General features: G+C 35.8%; 1 protein-coding gene across 1 annotated transcript in view; it reads right to left on the bottom strand.

The window, feature by feature from the left end:
• LOC110096211 (UDP-glucose:glycoprotein glucosyltransferase) overlaps positions 1 to 15,538 on the bottom strand; it is a gene marked incomplete in the record, with an annotated part of 101,782 nt that overhangs the window by 76,235 nt on the left and 10,009 nt on the right. The window contains 6 exon segments of the mRNA XM_028692688.1: positions 4,766 to 4,823; positions 8,901 to 9,016; positions 9,131 to 9,243; positions 9,387 to 9,483; positions 9,591 to 9,664; positions 10,262 to 10,436. Of these exon segments, the coding sequence (XP_028548521.1) occupies positions 4,766 to 4,823; positions 8,901 to 9,016; positions 9,131 to 9,243; positions 9,387 to 9,483; positions 9,591 to 9,664; positions 10,262 to 10,436 (633 nt within the window).

Genomic DNA, 15,538 nt, shown 5'->3' with positions numbered 1-15,538 from the left:
TTCTTAACATTACTTTAAAAAATTCCAAAACATCTCATATTTATAGACATGAGAGGGGAATACAAACAGCCACTTCAATGATTTCCCACAGGAATCCAAGCATCACAAACCACGGAAAAGCCCCCCCAACCTCACGGGAAACAGCCCAACCATGGACCCAAAGAGGCAGCCGCGGAAACCCAAGAGGCCAGCACGGAACCGAGGCACCAAAGAACGGGAAAGGCCACCCAGCAGGAAAACCAGCAGCCAACCGTGGAAACCAAGGAGCCAAGGCACGAAAATAGCCAACCATGGAATCCAAGGAGCCAAGGCATGAAAAACAACAAGCACAGGGAATCCAAAAACCATTTTGGAAACCCAAGGGACAAACTACGAATTTTAAGAGACAAAACTATAAATAAAGAACTACATAAATAAGAAAATAAATGAACTAAAACCTAGCTACGAATAAGCTAACCTTTAGTTCAATAAATGAACTAAAAACCGGCTCATAATGAGCTAAATTTCAGCTCAAAATTTATTGAGCTAGCAAACTCAAGGGAAGTCAAAACCAAATTTTTTTTTGGGTTTGATTTGAAGCTACATCAAAATGCCTTTGGCAAATGTCTAGCCCTGTTCCTCACATGTAAGACCTCATTTTTTGGGGTTCTATCTTTTGATTTTATTAATGTAGCATAATTTTTTATCCATTTACATATCTAACACTTAAATCTTTATATTTTATGTTATAACAAACTAGCGACAAGATCATATCGGACCTTTACATGACAAAGAGTATTTCACTTCCGATATATGAATGTAAGGGGCAATTTTTATGTGATTTAGATATGAAGATATAGGAAAATAAACTATAAGGCTTTATGTATTAAATATATAACTACGTATGAATCTATGATGCACCGACACGAACACGACACGACACGGACACGGACACGGGACACGGCAATTTTTAAAAATATAGGACACGAGTGCGGCGTGGACCGACATAATATTTTTTTAATAAAATATATAATAATTTTTAAAAATTTAGGACACGAACACGGCGTGGACAGATGGCTCTTTTGAACCTTCACCTAATCCACCCCCGCCAGTAGCAGAGCTCATTTTGCTAACAAACCAATCATACATATGAATACACCAAATTAAATTGATATGAATTGAAATCAAAATATCCCAATAATAAGACAACATGAATACAACAATATACCAGTCTGTCGCGGGGTCAAGGGGTAGGCCCCTGCGGCGGTTTCCGGGGGCGCTGCCCCCGAAACAAAATTTTATTGTAAGAGTAATTTTGAAGTTCTGCTTGTTTTAAGTTCATAAATTATTTGTATGAGAAGATACCGAGTGGTACCAAACATGTACCTAGCAATACCGAACATGTACCTAGCAGTACCGGGCATGTACCTAGCAGTACTGAGCGGTACCGAACATGTACCTAGCAGTACCGAACATATACCTAGCATTACCGAATATGTACCTAGCGGTACTAAGCGGTACCAAGCATGTACCTAGCAGTACCGAGCATGTATCAAGCGGTACCGAGCATATATTGAGCAGTACTGAGCATGTACTAAGCGGTACAGAGCATGTAATGTGCGTTACCGAGCATGTACTGAGCGTTACCGAGCATTTACTGAGCAGTACCGCGCATGTACTAAGCGATACCGAACATGTACTGAGCGGTACCGAGCATGTACCTAGCGGTACCGAGCATGTATGTAAAACCCGAAAATCCTATTTTAGGCTTTGCACGCTTTTTAAAGCGCCGCGACGAGAATTTAAGTAAAATTTTCAAGGTTAACGGAATGTAACGGAATTAATTTTAAAAAATCTTACGCGAAATTCTGATGGTTTTGGTATATAGAAGTTATACCAAATTTTGCCTAATTAGAGAGTTATTATTTTTAGAAGTCTCTAAATGCCAACTTTGCCCATAGGTTTTTCTTAAGCCGAATTTACTTAAGGGTAATATGGTCATTTAGCAAAACCTAAATCCTCTTAATAGCTTAACCGAGCCCTACCTCTCCATTTTCACGCGTGAAACCGAGCGGACCGAACAGGAGCGGACGGACGGGCGACGGGCGGCTTCCGCGAGGGCGCTCCGGCGACGATTTTCCGACGAGAGCTTTAGGTCAAATTGAAGAGGGCGACGAGAGGATTACTCCGGTATGTTTATTTTCAAGCGAAACTTCCTATATCTCTAGATATTTGGAAAAGAATTTTCTAGGGTTTTGTAAGATTTTCGTTTTCTTTCGTAATTTCTTTACAAGAACTCTAAGGAAATATTAGATGAATGTTTTAGCAATGAAAATGAAGTAATTTGATGAATTTTTGGAAGATTTAGAAAGTAGAATTTTTGACCTAAATCTTAATTTCATAAGAATCCTTTACGAAAATGATTTTTAAGGGTTTAAGAAACGTTTTTAAAGCATAAAATTTGTCTTTTTATAAAAATTTAGTTTTCTTGTAATTCTCATTATTTTTAATCCAAAAATATTATTATAATTATGTAATTGTGTTAGGGATCAATTTTAGATCAAAGAATTGATGAAATTGGAGGTTTATGAATTTCCAAATTTTAGGTATTTAATTAATCCGAAATTAATAGCTATTTATTTAAAAATCTACTAAGTGTCGTAGGAAAAATGAATGATTTGACATGTCTCTTTTAAAATCATTTTAGGCTTTGAACGTTAAGGAGAAACGACAAGTGTTGGAACGACGTCGTACATCGTAAAAGTCTACTTTGAGAATTTAAGGTAGGTGTTCAGAACCAGTTAAATTTATAAGTGCTTCAAATTTCTTATTGCTAAATGTATTTCATGTCTTTATATTTTTATTAGTTAATGTTTTAAATTCAGTAATTTTACAAGTTTATGTCTTTATTATTTGCATTAACTGTTGAGCATATGGATCATAAGAAAGGCATTTAGGCATGAAAATATTGAGGCTTATGAAAGGAGATTAAATGGAAATGAAAAGTTTTAATGAAATAAATTTTCATGTGCATGTTGATCCGGAAGTGCCCAACAAATGGTAATGGGGCTTGTAAAAGCCAAATGGTAAAGGAAATGGCCACAATTTGACTGCGTACCTGATCAGTACGAAAAAGGAGACTTCCGGAACGGATGATACATTTAACATATTCATATTGCACTTTGCATTGCATATAAAATAGATTAAAGGAAAGAATGAAAGGAAAGCAATGTTTATGAAAAAGAAAAATGACACTATATGTTATGAAAATGCTTAATTGTATGAATCAGTTTCTAATTGTAAATGTTTTTAATTCATGCATCTTATGAAATTAACTGTATTATGAATTACCTGCTGAGCATTAGCTCATTCCTCGTTTTGGATATATTTTTCAAGAGAGAAATAATGGTTGCACGACGACCGTATACTTATCGTCGTAGGGGACCTCAGGAGGAAGAAAGGTTCCATTTTTTTTATATATTTTAAGTCTAAGTTGAGTTTGTATCTGAGTTTGATTGGTAAGTGAAGTTTATATAATTTGATGTGTTGACAGTTTTTATTGGTCTTGAGATATTTGAACAAGTTTGGAACTATCTGAATTTAATGTGTTAGTGGCTCTTTCTTGTATTGGATGATGATTATGAGGTCAAATTAATGTTTTTAATTAGAACTGTTTATGTTTTATTTATGTTTTTCTGTACGACCTTTTTGCTCCCGCCCTGTTAACTCGGGCTAGCCGGGTCGGGTCGTGACAATGTACCTAGCGGTACCTCATTTAATAACTGGACACACGTGTCCGATTTTAATTTTAATTTTTTTAATTGCAACAATTCAATGCCGTGTCGGACATGTGTCCATGCCGTGTCCGACACATGTCCGACACTGCATACCCTCTTTAAGTGTCGTGTCGGTGCATCATAGGTATGAATTCAATGGTATGTATGTAAACACCCCCTAATTTTACTCACTCATCTTATAGGAATATCTTGTATTCACATTTATAAATGCACAAATCAATATTTATTTCCTACTCTATTTATCTTCAATAGGCGTTCTACCAACAACTGCCTAATAACATCGTTTCTCAACATATGCTTCCTAATATTAATAGATCTGCAAGGACCACATATATGATATTCAAAAATGTAAGGGCCCCTTTAGAAAATAGTTCTTAAAAGAGTTGTTTAAATAAGCTAGTTAAATACAATTCAGAGTTTGAAAAAAAAAATATTTTAAATGCAACTTGATTAACTAGAATCAGAATGGATGAGGAGAGATAATGATTGAAATAATGATGATGTCTTGAAAAGGAAATCCACATTGATGAATTCGTATTTGCAGTTGCTTCAATTACAAATAAAACACACAACAAATCTGCTATAAGAGGACCAAAGCAGTTGCAATTCTTTTGGAAGAAAATGAAATAAAAGAATTTCAAGAAGAGTGGGGTTACAACCCCTATATTTTCATCTTAGGCTTGGAAGTACCCATTTTTTGGTGAAAACTTTTTTCGGATACGAATAAACTCTTTTTATCAACCCAGCAAGAAATTTCATCGAATGAATTGTTCATCTTTATATCGGAAAATATCAAACCATTATACGTTTAAATCTTAAATAAACACAAAAAAGTCAAAACCACTAAAGAACAAATATAGTTACAATAAAATGAGTAGATTCAAAATGAATTATAAAGGAAGATAGCAGTTAAATAATTAGCATAGCATACAAACATAATTTTAAGGTGATAGCATTAAAAGACAATAAAAATAAACAGCGGAAACAACCTTAAGTTTAGTAAACTGATCAGCTAATGACAGCTCCTCATGAATCATATCCATTAACCTACAAACAAAAAAAGCTTTTATAATATGAAAGTCAAAGATATTTGACAAACTAAAAATATACAATTTACAGCAATAACAGAGAATACTGGTGCAACATTTACATTGGAATGCTTATGTGGCAGCACTCAGGAGAAGTTCAAACAATAAACAAGGCCGCCACATTTTAATTTAAGTAGACTCAAGAAATATATAAAAAAAAAATCTAAGCCCCAAAGACGGATTAAAAAAAATGTTATCGATAAACTTCTAATATTCATTGTACAAGTGTATAACCTTTGTATCCCATACAATGCAGCAGATCAAACTTAATACACAGACCGATGCGAATCCATGCAAATACCTTCAAACAGCATCTATAGTTCTAGGATGAAAAAATAGGCAGAAACCAGCTAATGAATTCTTTGTTATTAGAAGAAACTTGCATCTATCCTAGAAAATATTCATTAGTATAACATTAACAAATGGTGCTTGAACCTTAATTAGTTTAGTCCCGAAGTATGTTTTGTACGCATTTCATATATGCAATAAAGATATTATTTACTTTCTTAATAATCCTAAATTCGTAATGCATTTTAAAGTTATATTAAGCTGAGTCTTTATAAAAAAAAAATTCTAGTTTTGTATGAAGGTACACTTTAATGATAAATGATGAAATCAAATTTTATCTTCTTCAAGATTTTCTTCTCTCTCCCCTCGGGCGCTTCTTTTAATATATGTTCATCTCGTCTTTTAACTTCTGTAGTGTTGCTTGTAATCAATATGGCATCAGAGTTCACCTCAATCCAGCTGCCTCAACCTCATTCGCTTTGATGTTTAATGCTTTAATTTCCTGTAGTTAAACCATGCTTTATGACGGGAACAGATGTAGAACGGGTAGGAGGCTTTGCTAGGGAGAGGATCTCTTCTCCAAAATCTGACAGCAAGTTCTGATTTCTTTGCCCAAAACCTGAGAAGAATCTCAGATTTTCTCTTGAGAGGGGAGGGGAAGCAATCTCCAAGCTTCTTTCTCTTAAAATCTGAAAACCGCTTCAGCTTTCAATCAAAATCTGAGTGGAGTCTTCAGATTTGGAAATTCTGGGCAGCAACTTGTAATGCTTGGGACGTCTGGACAGCAGCTACCATGGATTCCAACCTTAGGATTGTGGGTGGGATCAATCCAGAAATCTGGCCAGCATGCAGGAGGCGGAATCTCCAGGGATTTCACAGATTTTTCTCACAAAATCTGAGAGGAATTTCAGCAGGTAATAAATAGAGGAAGTGCACTATGAGGGGTCAGCGGTGTGGGCTCAAAATCAATTGTGAATTGGGGAAGGAGAGGAGCTATGAGAGAAAGAGGAGAGAGACGGGTGGGAGAGAGAGGGGGCTGGCGGGATTGAGAAGGAAGAGGGAATTCTACTCCTTGAATCCGTGATATGAATTAGGGAAATATAATAGGAAATAAAGTCCAGGGAGAATTCGGCTAGGGGCTGTGGAGTCAGATTTTTTTTTTTTTTGGAGAAATTTCCAAAGGTTTAAGCTGCAGAGGGAATCAATTAGCAGAGAAAGGCAAGGGAAATTTCGGTTATGATGGATTGGAGGGATTTTGAATTATTTCCTAAATCTAGACTTGATTTAGGAAATAATTTGAAATAGGATTTAATGAGGGTAAAGGGGGGGCCGGCGGCATTCATGGGCAAGGGGGAGTAATTTGTAAGAACAATTATGAATTCCTAATTTAGGTTTTAGATTTAGAAAAGAATTAATTTAAATCATCATGAATTTAAATTTCGAAATTAGATTTAAATCAATCACTTTCCTAAAATAGAATAGCTAATTTTAGGAAATATTTTGAATTCAAATTTTAAACAATTTGAATTTCAAATTAAGTCCTAATATCATTTACCCCAAATTAGGAAACTCAAGAAGGAAGAGGGAAGGGTGAGGAAGTTTGGAAATAAATCCAAGTGGATTTATTGGAGGGGGGCCGGCGGCATCATGAGGGTGGGAATTTAGGGAGAATTAATGAGGGTTTCCAAACCAGGCTAATTTAATTTGGAGGGATTAATGACTCATCTCCTTGCAATTCAAATTTGAATTTTGAATTGGAGAGTTAAAACATTCCAAATATGGATCAAACCCATTTAGAAAAGATTTCAAATTTGAAATTGAAATCCAAAATTGTCATGGATTTTCCCTCTCGATTTTGCCAACCCAATATGGAAGGAGGAATGGCCATGGGAAGAAGAGGGGTGAGGCCGGCGGCTAGGGTGCCAAGGCCGGCGGTTTGGAAGATTTTCTGGTGAGGTGGTCGGCGGCTTATGGTGGAAATGGAGACGACGTCTTGGAGATGGAGAAGATGAAGGTGGACGTAGGTAGAGGATGAAGACGACGGCTAGAAAATAAGAAAGAACAAAACAAATACAAAAATAGAAGATAAAAACCGCGAGCCTTGGACTCTTCTGGAGACTGACGGGTGATGCTTTGCCCTTCTCCAAGGGACTTCAAGTCACGAGCCCGAACCCATTCTGCGACTGGTGAAACTCCGATTCCTTCTCATAGGAATCTCACTATCGTCCTCTCAAAAGAACACAAGTGTTGAATACAAATTTTAATATCAATAATACATCCCCATTACAATAGCTACAGGCCATATATATAAGCAACAACATAAGAAAACTCAAAATACAAAATTGCCCTTTGGGCCACAACACTCACATAAACCAACCTAGGGGTAAAACATGAAATACATCAAATAAGAACTAAAATTCAGAAAAATAACTCATAATTGAAAATTTAAATTATAGCCATCGATTTACGACGCCTCCTGTGATAGATGCGTCAAATCTTCGTACCGATGTCCGCATCAGGAACTGCTTGCGGTTGGCTCAACCTCACAAGATTTCCTGCAAGATTACATCGTGTAACTTCCATGTTCTTTTGCTCAATCATAACCTAAGCATAATGAATCGACCTAAGCAACAAGTCAATCCCAACTTCCAAGTTGATCCCACCTTAAGATGTTATCACATCCTAAACCCCACCCAAAAGCGTCCTTAGGCATCTGCCTCCATCTAGATTAACCACATCAGTGCAGGCAAAGATTGCACGACCTCGCTTGTACGCACTTCGTTCCATGCTCCATCAAAATCCACAGCACACTCCTCTTGGCAATGTGCATCTATGCTTGCAAATGAACCCAAATGGATGAGCAAATATAACAAGATTAAAATAAATTTAGCAATAATAACATACATAAAAAATCATAAAGACCCACAATCCCAAATGAACCCCCATGTCCACGGAAGATGGGGGTTATTATTGCTAAGAATATAAATGTAAAGTTAAACAAGCAAGATAATCAATTGTTCATCCACAAGCTCCTTCTCAAAGTCTTCCTTACAAAATAAAGCGTCGAGAATAAATGTAGGTGAAGATGAAATGCTGTAAATGCAGTTTCAAAGCCAACCAAATCAAATGTAGGTACAGGTTGTTGTATTACAAGTTTAATTTCAGGAACAAACTCCACTTCAAACAAGTTACACAAGTTGGCAAATAGTTAAGGAATTCAGGATTAGTACAAATAAGCTTTCATTTGAACTTGCCATACCCCGGCTCAAAGAGGCAGGCTTGGAGGTGCACCCAAAAAGTGACTTCTAAATAATGCTCTATTTTGCACAAATTCTAATCATATTAACTTTAATCTACCTCATTTACTTCTTAATTATTCCATATTAATTTTATTTATTCATCTTAACGGTGCCACTGCTATATATTATAAAGAAAGGTGCTACTCTAAAGGTGCTACTGACATTTTTTTTTTTGCTCAAATAAAAAAATAAAAAAAATTATAAAATGCTCAAATCACCTGAGTCTATTTTTAATTAGATTTATCTTCAATATGTGCTACTCTAAATAATAAATGGAAACAATGGGTCCCAAAATCAAACCAAGAAAAAACAACAGTTCACAAAAAAGAGAAAAAAATAAAACATTTGAAAAGTAAACTAGAACTTCACGGAAGTCATAAATAGTCTAAGCGTAAAACTATTAAAAGGGTAAAAAACATTTTAAAACAAGAGATGGTATTGATAATTACAGGTAAAGATCAACTTCTTCAATATTGATTAGAGCACCATTAAGAGCCATCAATGACTTGCCAGCTGGAACCATTCTCTGGTTTGTGATAATTTCTTCCTTAATGGAATCATTAAGCTGCATATTAAAACGGGAGCAGATTATAACCATTGAAATCTAAATGTCTGACAAATTGATTGCATAAATGAATGCAAGGTATAGAGAATAGGTAGAACAGTTAGCAGGACTCACCTTCATTCGAGACAATGAGGAAACAATGCTTGGAAAATTCTGGTTTATTTCTTGCATTGACTGCAAGGGATCCAATGCATGCACAATTCTTTGAGCAGTTTGATGGCCCAGATCTACAGGAAGATAATTGTACATAATCAGTTACAAAAAGCAACAGAAATTTTTATCAAGTGAGAAAAGTACTGAAGTTGTTGATATGTCTTCACCGTCAGATATTCACAATAAGAACGATAGAAAAATGATAAAAAAACATTACCCTTCAGCTCCCAAACTTCAAGGGTGTCTGATATAGTTGATGATAATAAGTACTCTCTGAAAGACATAATCTCACCAGTCAGCTCGGGTCTGCGTTCCTGCAAATTCAAAGATTAGAGATGTGGCAAATTACCCTTAGAATAAGTGGTTCAAAACATGCAATCTTCGCAAAAAAGGTTTGTAATTTCAGAACAGTACAACAAACCAAGATTTTTGAGAATATAAATCCACTAATTTCTTGGCTTAGATCCTCTGTCTTTGGATCTTCTAAAGTAACACCTGCAAATAATGGATGTATAGCTTTACAAATTCTAAACAAACAAAAAGGTAACAATGTAAAGAGATTCCACAAATTTTATAAAGCATGTTGATGGACGGCATACTCATGATCAAGTCCTGACTAAAATAAAGAAGAACATGCCAAACAAAAAATTAAGATCTAAACATTGTTGAAATCCATTCGGGTTAGAAGGCCCAATTAAAAATAAGTCATCCGTCGTTTCAACGCTCTTAAATTTTGCATTAATTTTCTTAATAACATTTCATCGATGATGTAACAACGGATTATCCAAGAATATAATTCTGCCTAAACATAGATCCCAATCAAATGATTTTTAAACAGAATAACAGCAAAATTGCATAACTTCAGAAGCAGTAACCCTATCCCAACAACAGGATTCAGCTTCATATAGTCTCCATAGCTATTAATTCCCGTAAATGAGCAATAAAATATGAAATTTAAAACATAGAAAAGAGAAGGAGCCATGCACTATTGGAAATTCAGATTGGGTGCCTAATGCAAACATAAAGAACCAAAGCCACAACTGAGAAGTCAAATGCGAGTGGAACATGAAACACTGGACAGCATGAATTAACCTTTCTTTATTGTACTATCATCCATAGCTTTGTACTCCATGTTCTTTAAAGCAAGCTCCACTCCATAACCGCCCAAGTTTACTGCATCCGAAGCACCAACAAAAGTGCAATAGCTATTGCTTGTAGCTTGGCACCACGAAGGTAAAACAGGCCTGGTAACATATTTAATTTTCCCCTATAGCAGCAGACTGATTATAAGATTTAAACTCAACAAAGAAGGGAGTAAATATGAGGTAACGTACGCCATACGAGTTCAAATTTAGTCATTAAAAAAAAGTAACAAAAGCTAGGAAATGTCAACACAAAACTATAACGGTGAGAATATGCAACGTGGTGCAAATTATTGAAAAAAAATAAGTAATAGAAAAACAGTTATCATTTCTCATTTAGTAATTGGTCATTCGCATAGGACGTCTGCCATAATGTATTTCTTGCAAATAGAATGGTGATATCGAAATCAATTTAAAATTATGGATACTACTGATTGGTAAAACAAAGTAGTGGCTAAATAACTGCACCATTTTAATTTCCATAAGAAAATATGGAAAATCCCTTACTTGACGATACCACATACAGACATACTCCTTTCTAAAATAAAGAGTTGCATAATTTTACCCTTCAAATCATATTCAACATGTGAAAGATTAAACATGATAAATGCAGCCGTGGCATCAATTAACAGAATGTCAGCGTAACTTCTGAAGCTTAAACTCCCATATCAATCCCTAAAACATCATGTGAAGCCATTAGCAAGAGATTTATTGATTGTTTGACAAATAAACGAAGTGGTGATAACATGTTTGCAGTTAAAAACAGGTTCTCCGAATTGCAAATCTTCTAATGTGAATCGACTAGGAATTACTTGAGAAATTAAAAGGAACAATTGATTAAAACTTGCTAATATACAATTATTGCTTGTAAATAAAGAAGAGTTAGTAATTCAACGTATTCAACTTGCTTAAGCAAAGAAGTGCTCTTGAGATTAACCAAACAATCCAATCAAATTTCAAAAACAATAGTAAATGTTACATGCACAAAACATAATCCACCACTTTTAATAACGAGAGGTTCACCTTGAGTACCTTCTCACTAAATCACTCGTAGGCTTTAGCAAGGAAAGACGAACCATACGAGGAAGGAGATTACCACTAGGAAGATGGCGCCGAAGACCTTCGTTGATGGAGCAGTAACCGGAGGTGTAGGAAGAGTGGATCGTCCAATGAGAAGCCACAGTGCTCTGGGTTGTTGAATCTCGATCATCTCGGCGAGGCAATAAATGATGTGGTTGACGTAGCTTTCCACCGACACTTCATACTCCCAATCTGGTTCGTAAAAAGGAGAACGGAGGATGTCGACCTCTCCTTGGGCGTTGTAGGCAAGACCGTGATCGACCTCAGGGTCGGCCATAAACTAAAGGAAAGAGGGAGGAAGAATCTTGCCTTCGGCTTGTGGTTTCAAAATACATGAGAGGCTTAGGGTTTCTAAGTGGCAAAGGGGGGGCCAAGGAGGGAGAGGGTAGGGGCGGCTAGGTAAGCTAGGATCTAGGTTAGGTTGGGATTGGGAGGGAAAGTTTTAATAAATCTGAAATTAATTCAAATTTAAGTGGATTTGGAGGGAGTTGGATTTGAATATTCAAATTCAAATTCAACCAATGCTTAGGATCCAAATAGGCAATCAATGGGTGAAGTCCATTAATGGGTCGGTGGCATGATGAGGGGAGGGAGTGGATTTGGAGAGCTTTTAGAAGTTTCCAAATATGGTTTACTAATTAAGGAGTGGAGTAATTAAATCCAATCCAATTTGAAATTAAATTGAATTTGGATTTAAAACTTTTCAAATATAGCTATGTAAATTAGGAAGTTATTTGAAATTCAAATTTGAATTTCAAATTGAAGAGTTATCTTCCTAAATTATTTGGTGAGTTTTGGTAAGTGGTAATGATGATGGAAAATCATCATTAATGGTGGGAGGGCCAAGGTGGCCAGCGGCAAGGTGATGGGAGGAACTTAGGGGTTTGGCTGGATGGGGGGATGGGGCTAGGTTGCCGGGTGGGCTTGAGGTGGTGGGGTTGTGGGATGATTTGGGTGGGGGAAATGGCTAGCGGTGGAAGGGCTAGGAGGAGTCAACGGGTGGAGTGGGGAGAAGAGAAGAAAAGCAAAGTAAAATAAATTGAACCACGAGCCGCAGACCCTTCCGACGACTGGTGGGTATTGCTCTTGCTCTCACTTTGAGCTCTCTCTCCCTTCTCTCTAGTGCTCACACAAGAAGAAGAAGAAAACACATGAAATTTTCATTATCCAATCATCATCCCATTACAATAGATGAGGCCTCAATATATAGGCCTAAAATAAAATAAAGGAAAAGACTCAAATGCCCCTTGGGCTACAACTCAAATAAACTCAAGTCAAAAGGTACAATCGAAACTTTAAAATAAATAATACATTAATGCATCAAAAATAAAGACCGTGAATCGTAGCCGTCGATCTACGATTCCTACGCCGATAAACTTGTCGTTAACGTGTGTCGATGTCCTCATCATCTTCACTCCGGCAAGACATTACTTTGCTAAAGTTGTCGGTAGCTTGGTTTTCCAGTATCTAGCACCTCAGAAAGGCCACTAAACTCTAATCATTTTTAATAAGTCCATGGGGAAGCTCGGTTACAATATAGCTGACTAATCATCCTCCAGACATAAAAATAAGCAAACAAAATAGTCAAAGGAGGTGTTACTATAGCCCAGTTGGGGGTACAAAGATCCAAACTACAAATTAATCTGACACATAAACACATAAGCGGTGGCTTTAGAGAACATTTCATCTTACATAAACTAAAACAGAACATTTTCCTCACAATCATATTAAGTGTTTCCTCTCTCTCTCTCTCTCTACATTTTTTTGTCTTGGGTAACAATCACAAAAGTTCAGAAGAATTGTCTCCCCGAAATTCATGCTGATTTTGGAGTTTGGACAGGGTACTTTTTCTTTTTGGAGCAAGGAATTGCCAATAAATAGAGCATATACGACACCGATTTATTCAAAACACATAAACTATCCGCCAACTGTTTGTTCTTTAACTTACTCTTCTCTTTCACTTCATTTGTTTCAATAGATTATTTTAAATTAGATTCATAAAAAGTGATTTTACATACTGCATAACAGATTAATCATCTACCTTGAAAAGCAAACAAGACTTATAAAACATAGCAGTCATCAATACCTATGAATTAACTTAAATTAAAAGGGAAAAAATTAAATCAAATGACTATATAGTTTGACTCTGCTGGCATAACATTAATAACAAATAAAAATAAGGTTAAAGCAATTATAGGATGAAATGCAGCAGGCTTTAAAAACACCTAAAAATTTTCAAAACGTCTGATTCAGTATAGAATAATCACCCTAACAAACTTAAAATTAAGATGGAAAATAAAATGATTTTACTGATTGGTGGAAGTATTCCTTTTCAGAGGGTTAATACTCATTGCAAAAGTAGTCAGTCTAATACTTACAAAAAAACAATATAGTTAGGGACATTCTTTCATTAATGTCAACCCTAATTACATCATAATCATTTCCATAAAAAATAAAAAATGTAAAATTTGAGGAAGTTAAAGATCGTTAGAAGTTCCAAAAGGTTCTCAAGAATACTAAAAATGCTAAGTGCCATTTGTACCCCTTAATGTGTGATCCCTATAGAAGCATCATTGCTGTTTAAGTGTTGAACTAAAGCCAAGTCTACAAATGATTAATGCTTTCAAAATATTATACGCATGGTTTTAAAAATTGGACCGGACCAGCCGGTTCAACCGCAAACCGATGATATTTAGTCGGCTAAGTTCATCTAAAAAATCGGCCCTATATGAACTGATTAGAACTACAGGTTCGATTGGCGAACCGATCCCGATTTCTAAGAACGAACCAGTTCAATTATTATCCTACTTAAATAATTTAATTTAATAAATTTAGTATAAAATTTAAATTACATATTCAATTTAAAAATTAATTTAAATATAACATATTTTTATTTTATAATGAGCATTAAATTTATACAATGATCATTTAACAACCAAGCACCAACAAAACATAACCACATGATCCCACACACCCATGTAAGTTCCTAACGCATGCAAGCAATTAAACCATCAAGCTTTTATCCGTCTACGTTGGGTATGACTAAATGAATCTTTTTTCTCCATTGTGTCCTGTTAAGAGTCAAATTTTTATTTAAATCTAATAAAAAATGTCATATCTAATATTTTCTAACCAAGTCTTTTTAGGTCTACCTCTACCTTTATGAACATAAGTCAAATCTAATACATCTACTCTCCTAACCGAGTCATTGAAACGCCGACGTTTTAGGTGACCAAATTATCTAAGGCAACTCTCTCTAATCTTATCTGCCACTGGAGCTATGTTACATCAGGTCCCTCTTGGGTCGGTCCTGCCGGCCCTTTCCTGAACCAGCTCTTGGGGGCTGATTTGGAGGGGATTAATTAAGAAATATTTCCTAACTGAAGAAGGCAGATTTGGGAATTGATTTGGAGGGGATAAATTATGAAATATTTCTTAATTGAAAATGGCATATTTTGAGGCAGCTTTGGGGATTGATTTGGAGGTGATTAATTAGAAAATATTTCATAATTAAAGAAAGCAGATTTTGGGGTTGATTTGAAGGGGATTAATTAGAATATGTTTCCTAATTGAAGAGACCGTATTTAGGGGTTGATTTGGGAAGAAAATATTTAAGGAAATAGGGCATATTTGGGAGGGAATTGGGGGAGGGCTATTTGGGTATATGTCGTTTATTGTATGTTTTAAGTAGGGGGTTTTGCCTAGGGTTAGGGATATGTGTTTTTTTACTAAAATTAGATTGTTCTTAGGGTGTTTGAGCTCTAACTGGCGGCTAGAGATTTGGGAAAGCTGGATTGATGTGATTCCACATGCGAAGGAGCTTCTTAAGAAAATTAAAAGTGATTGACAATTGAATTACAATTAAGAGCTTATTGAGATAACAAGTAAAATCATTAAAGGTTCTTAGTTGTTAACTTGCTTAGGCGAAGGAGTACAAGTAGATTAACCAAAAACTCATGGATAACCAAGGATAGTAGCAATACCAAAAGCTATTAATCAACAATCCGGAATTTAATAAAGAGAGTTTTCACCTTGGGGATGGATCACTCAACTACACTAGGCTTAGCGGGAGAAGATCTTCAGCACACCAAACGATGCCATGAGGAAGGTTGCAACGCCGATGGTCTTGAGCCACGGAAAGGTCGAC

Source organism: Dendrobium catenatum, unplaced genomic scaffold (assembly GCF_001605985.2).
Source record: "Dendrobium catenatum unplaced genomic scaffold, ASM160598v2 fragScaff_scaffold_156, whole genome shotgun sequence".
Taxonomy (NCBI): Eukaryota; Viridiplantae; Streptophyta; class Magnoliopsida; order Asparagales; family Orchidaceae; genus Dendrobium; species Dendrobium catenatum.
This window is presented reverse-complemented; position numbering and strand designations above follow the sequence as displayed.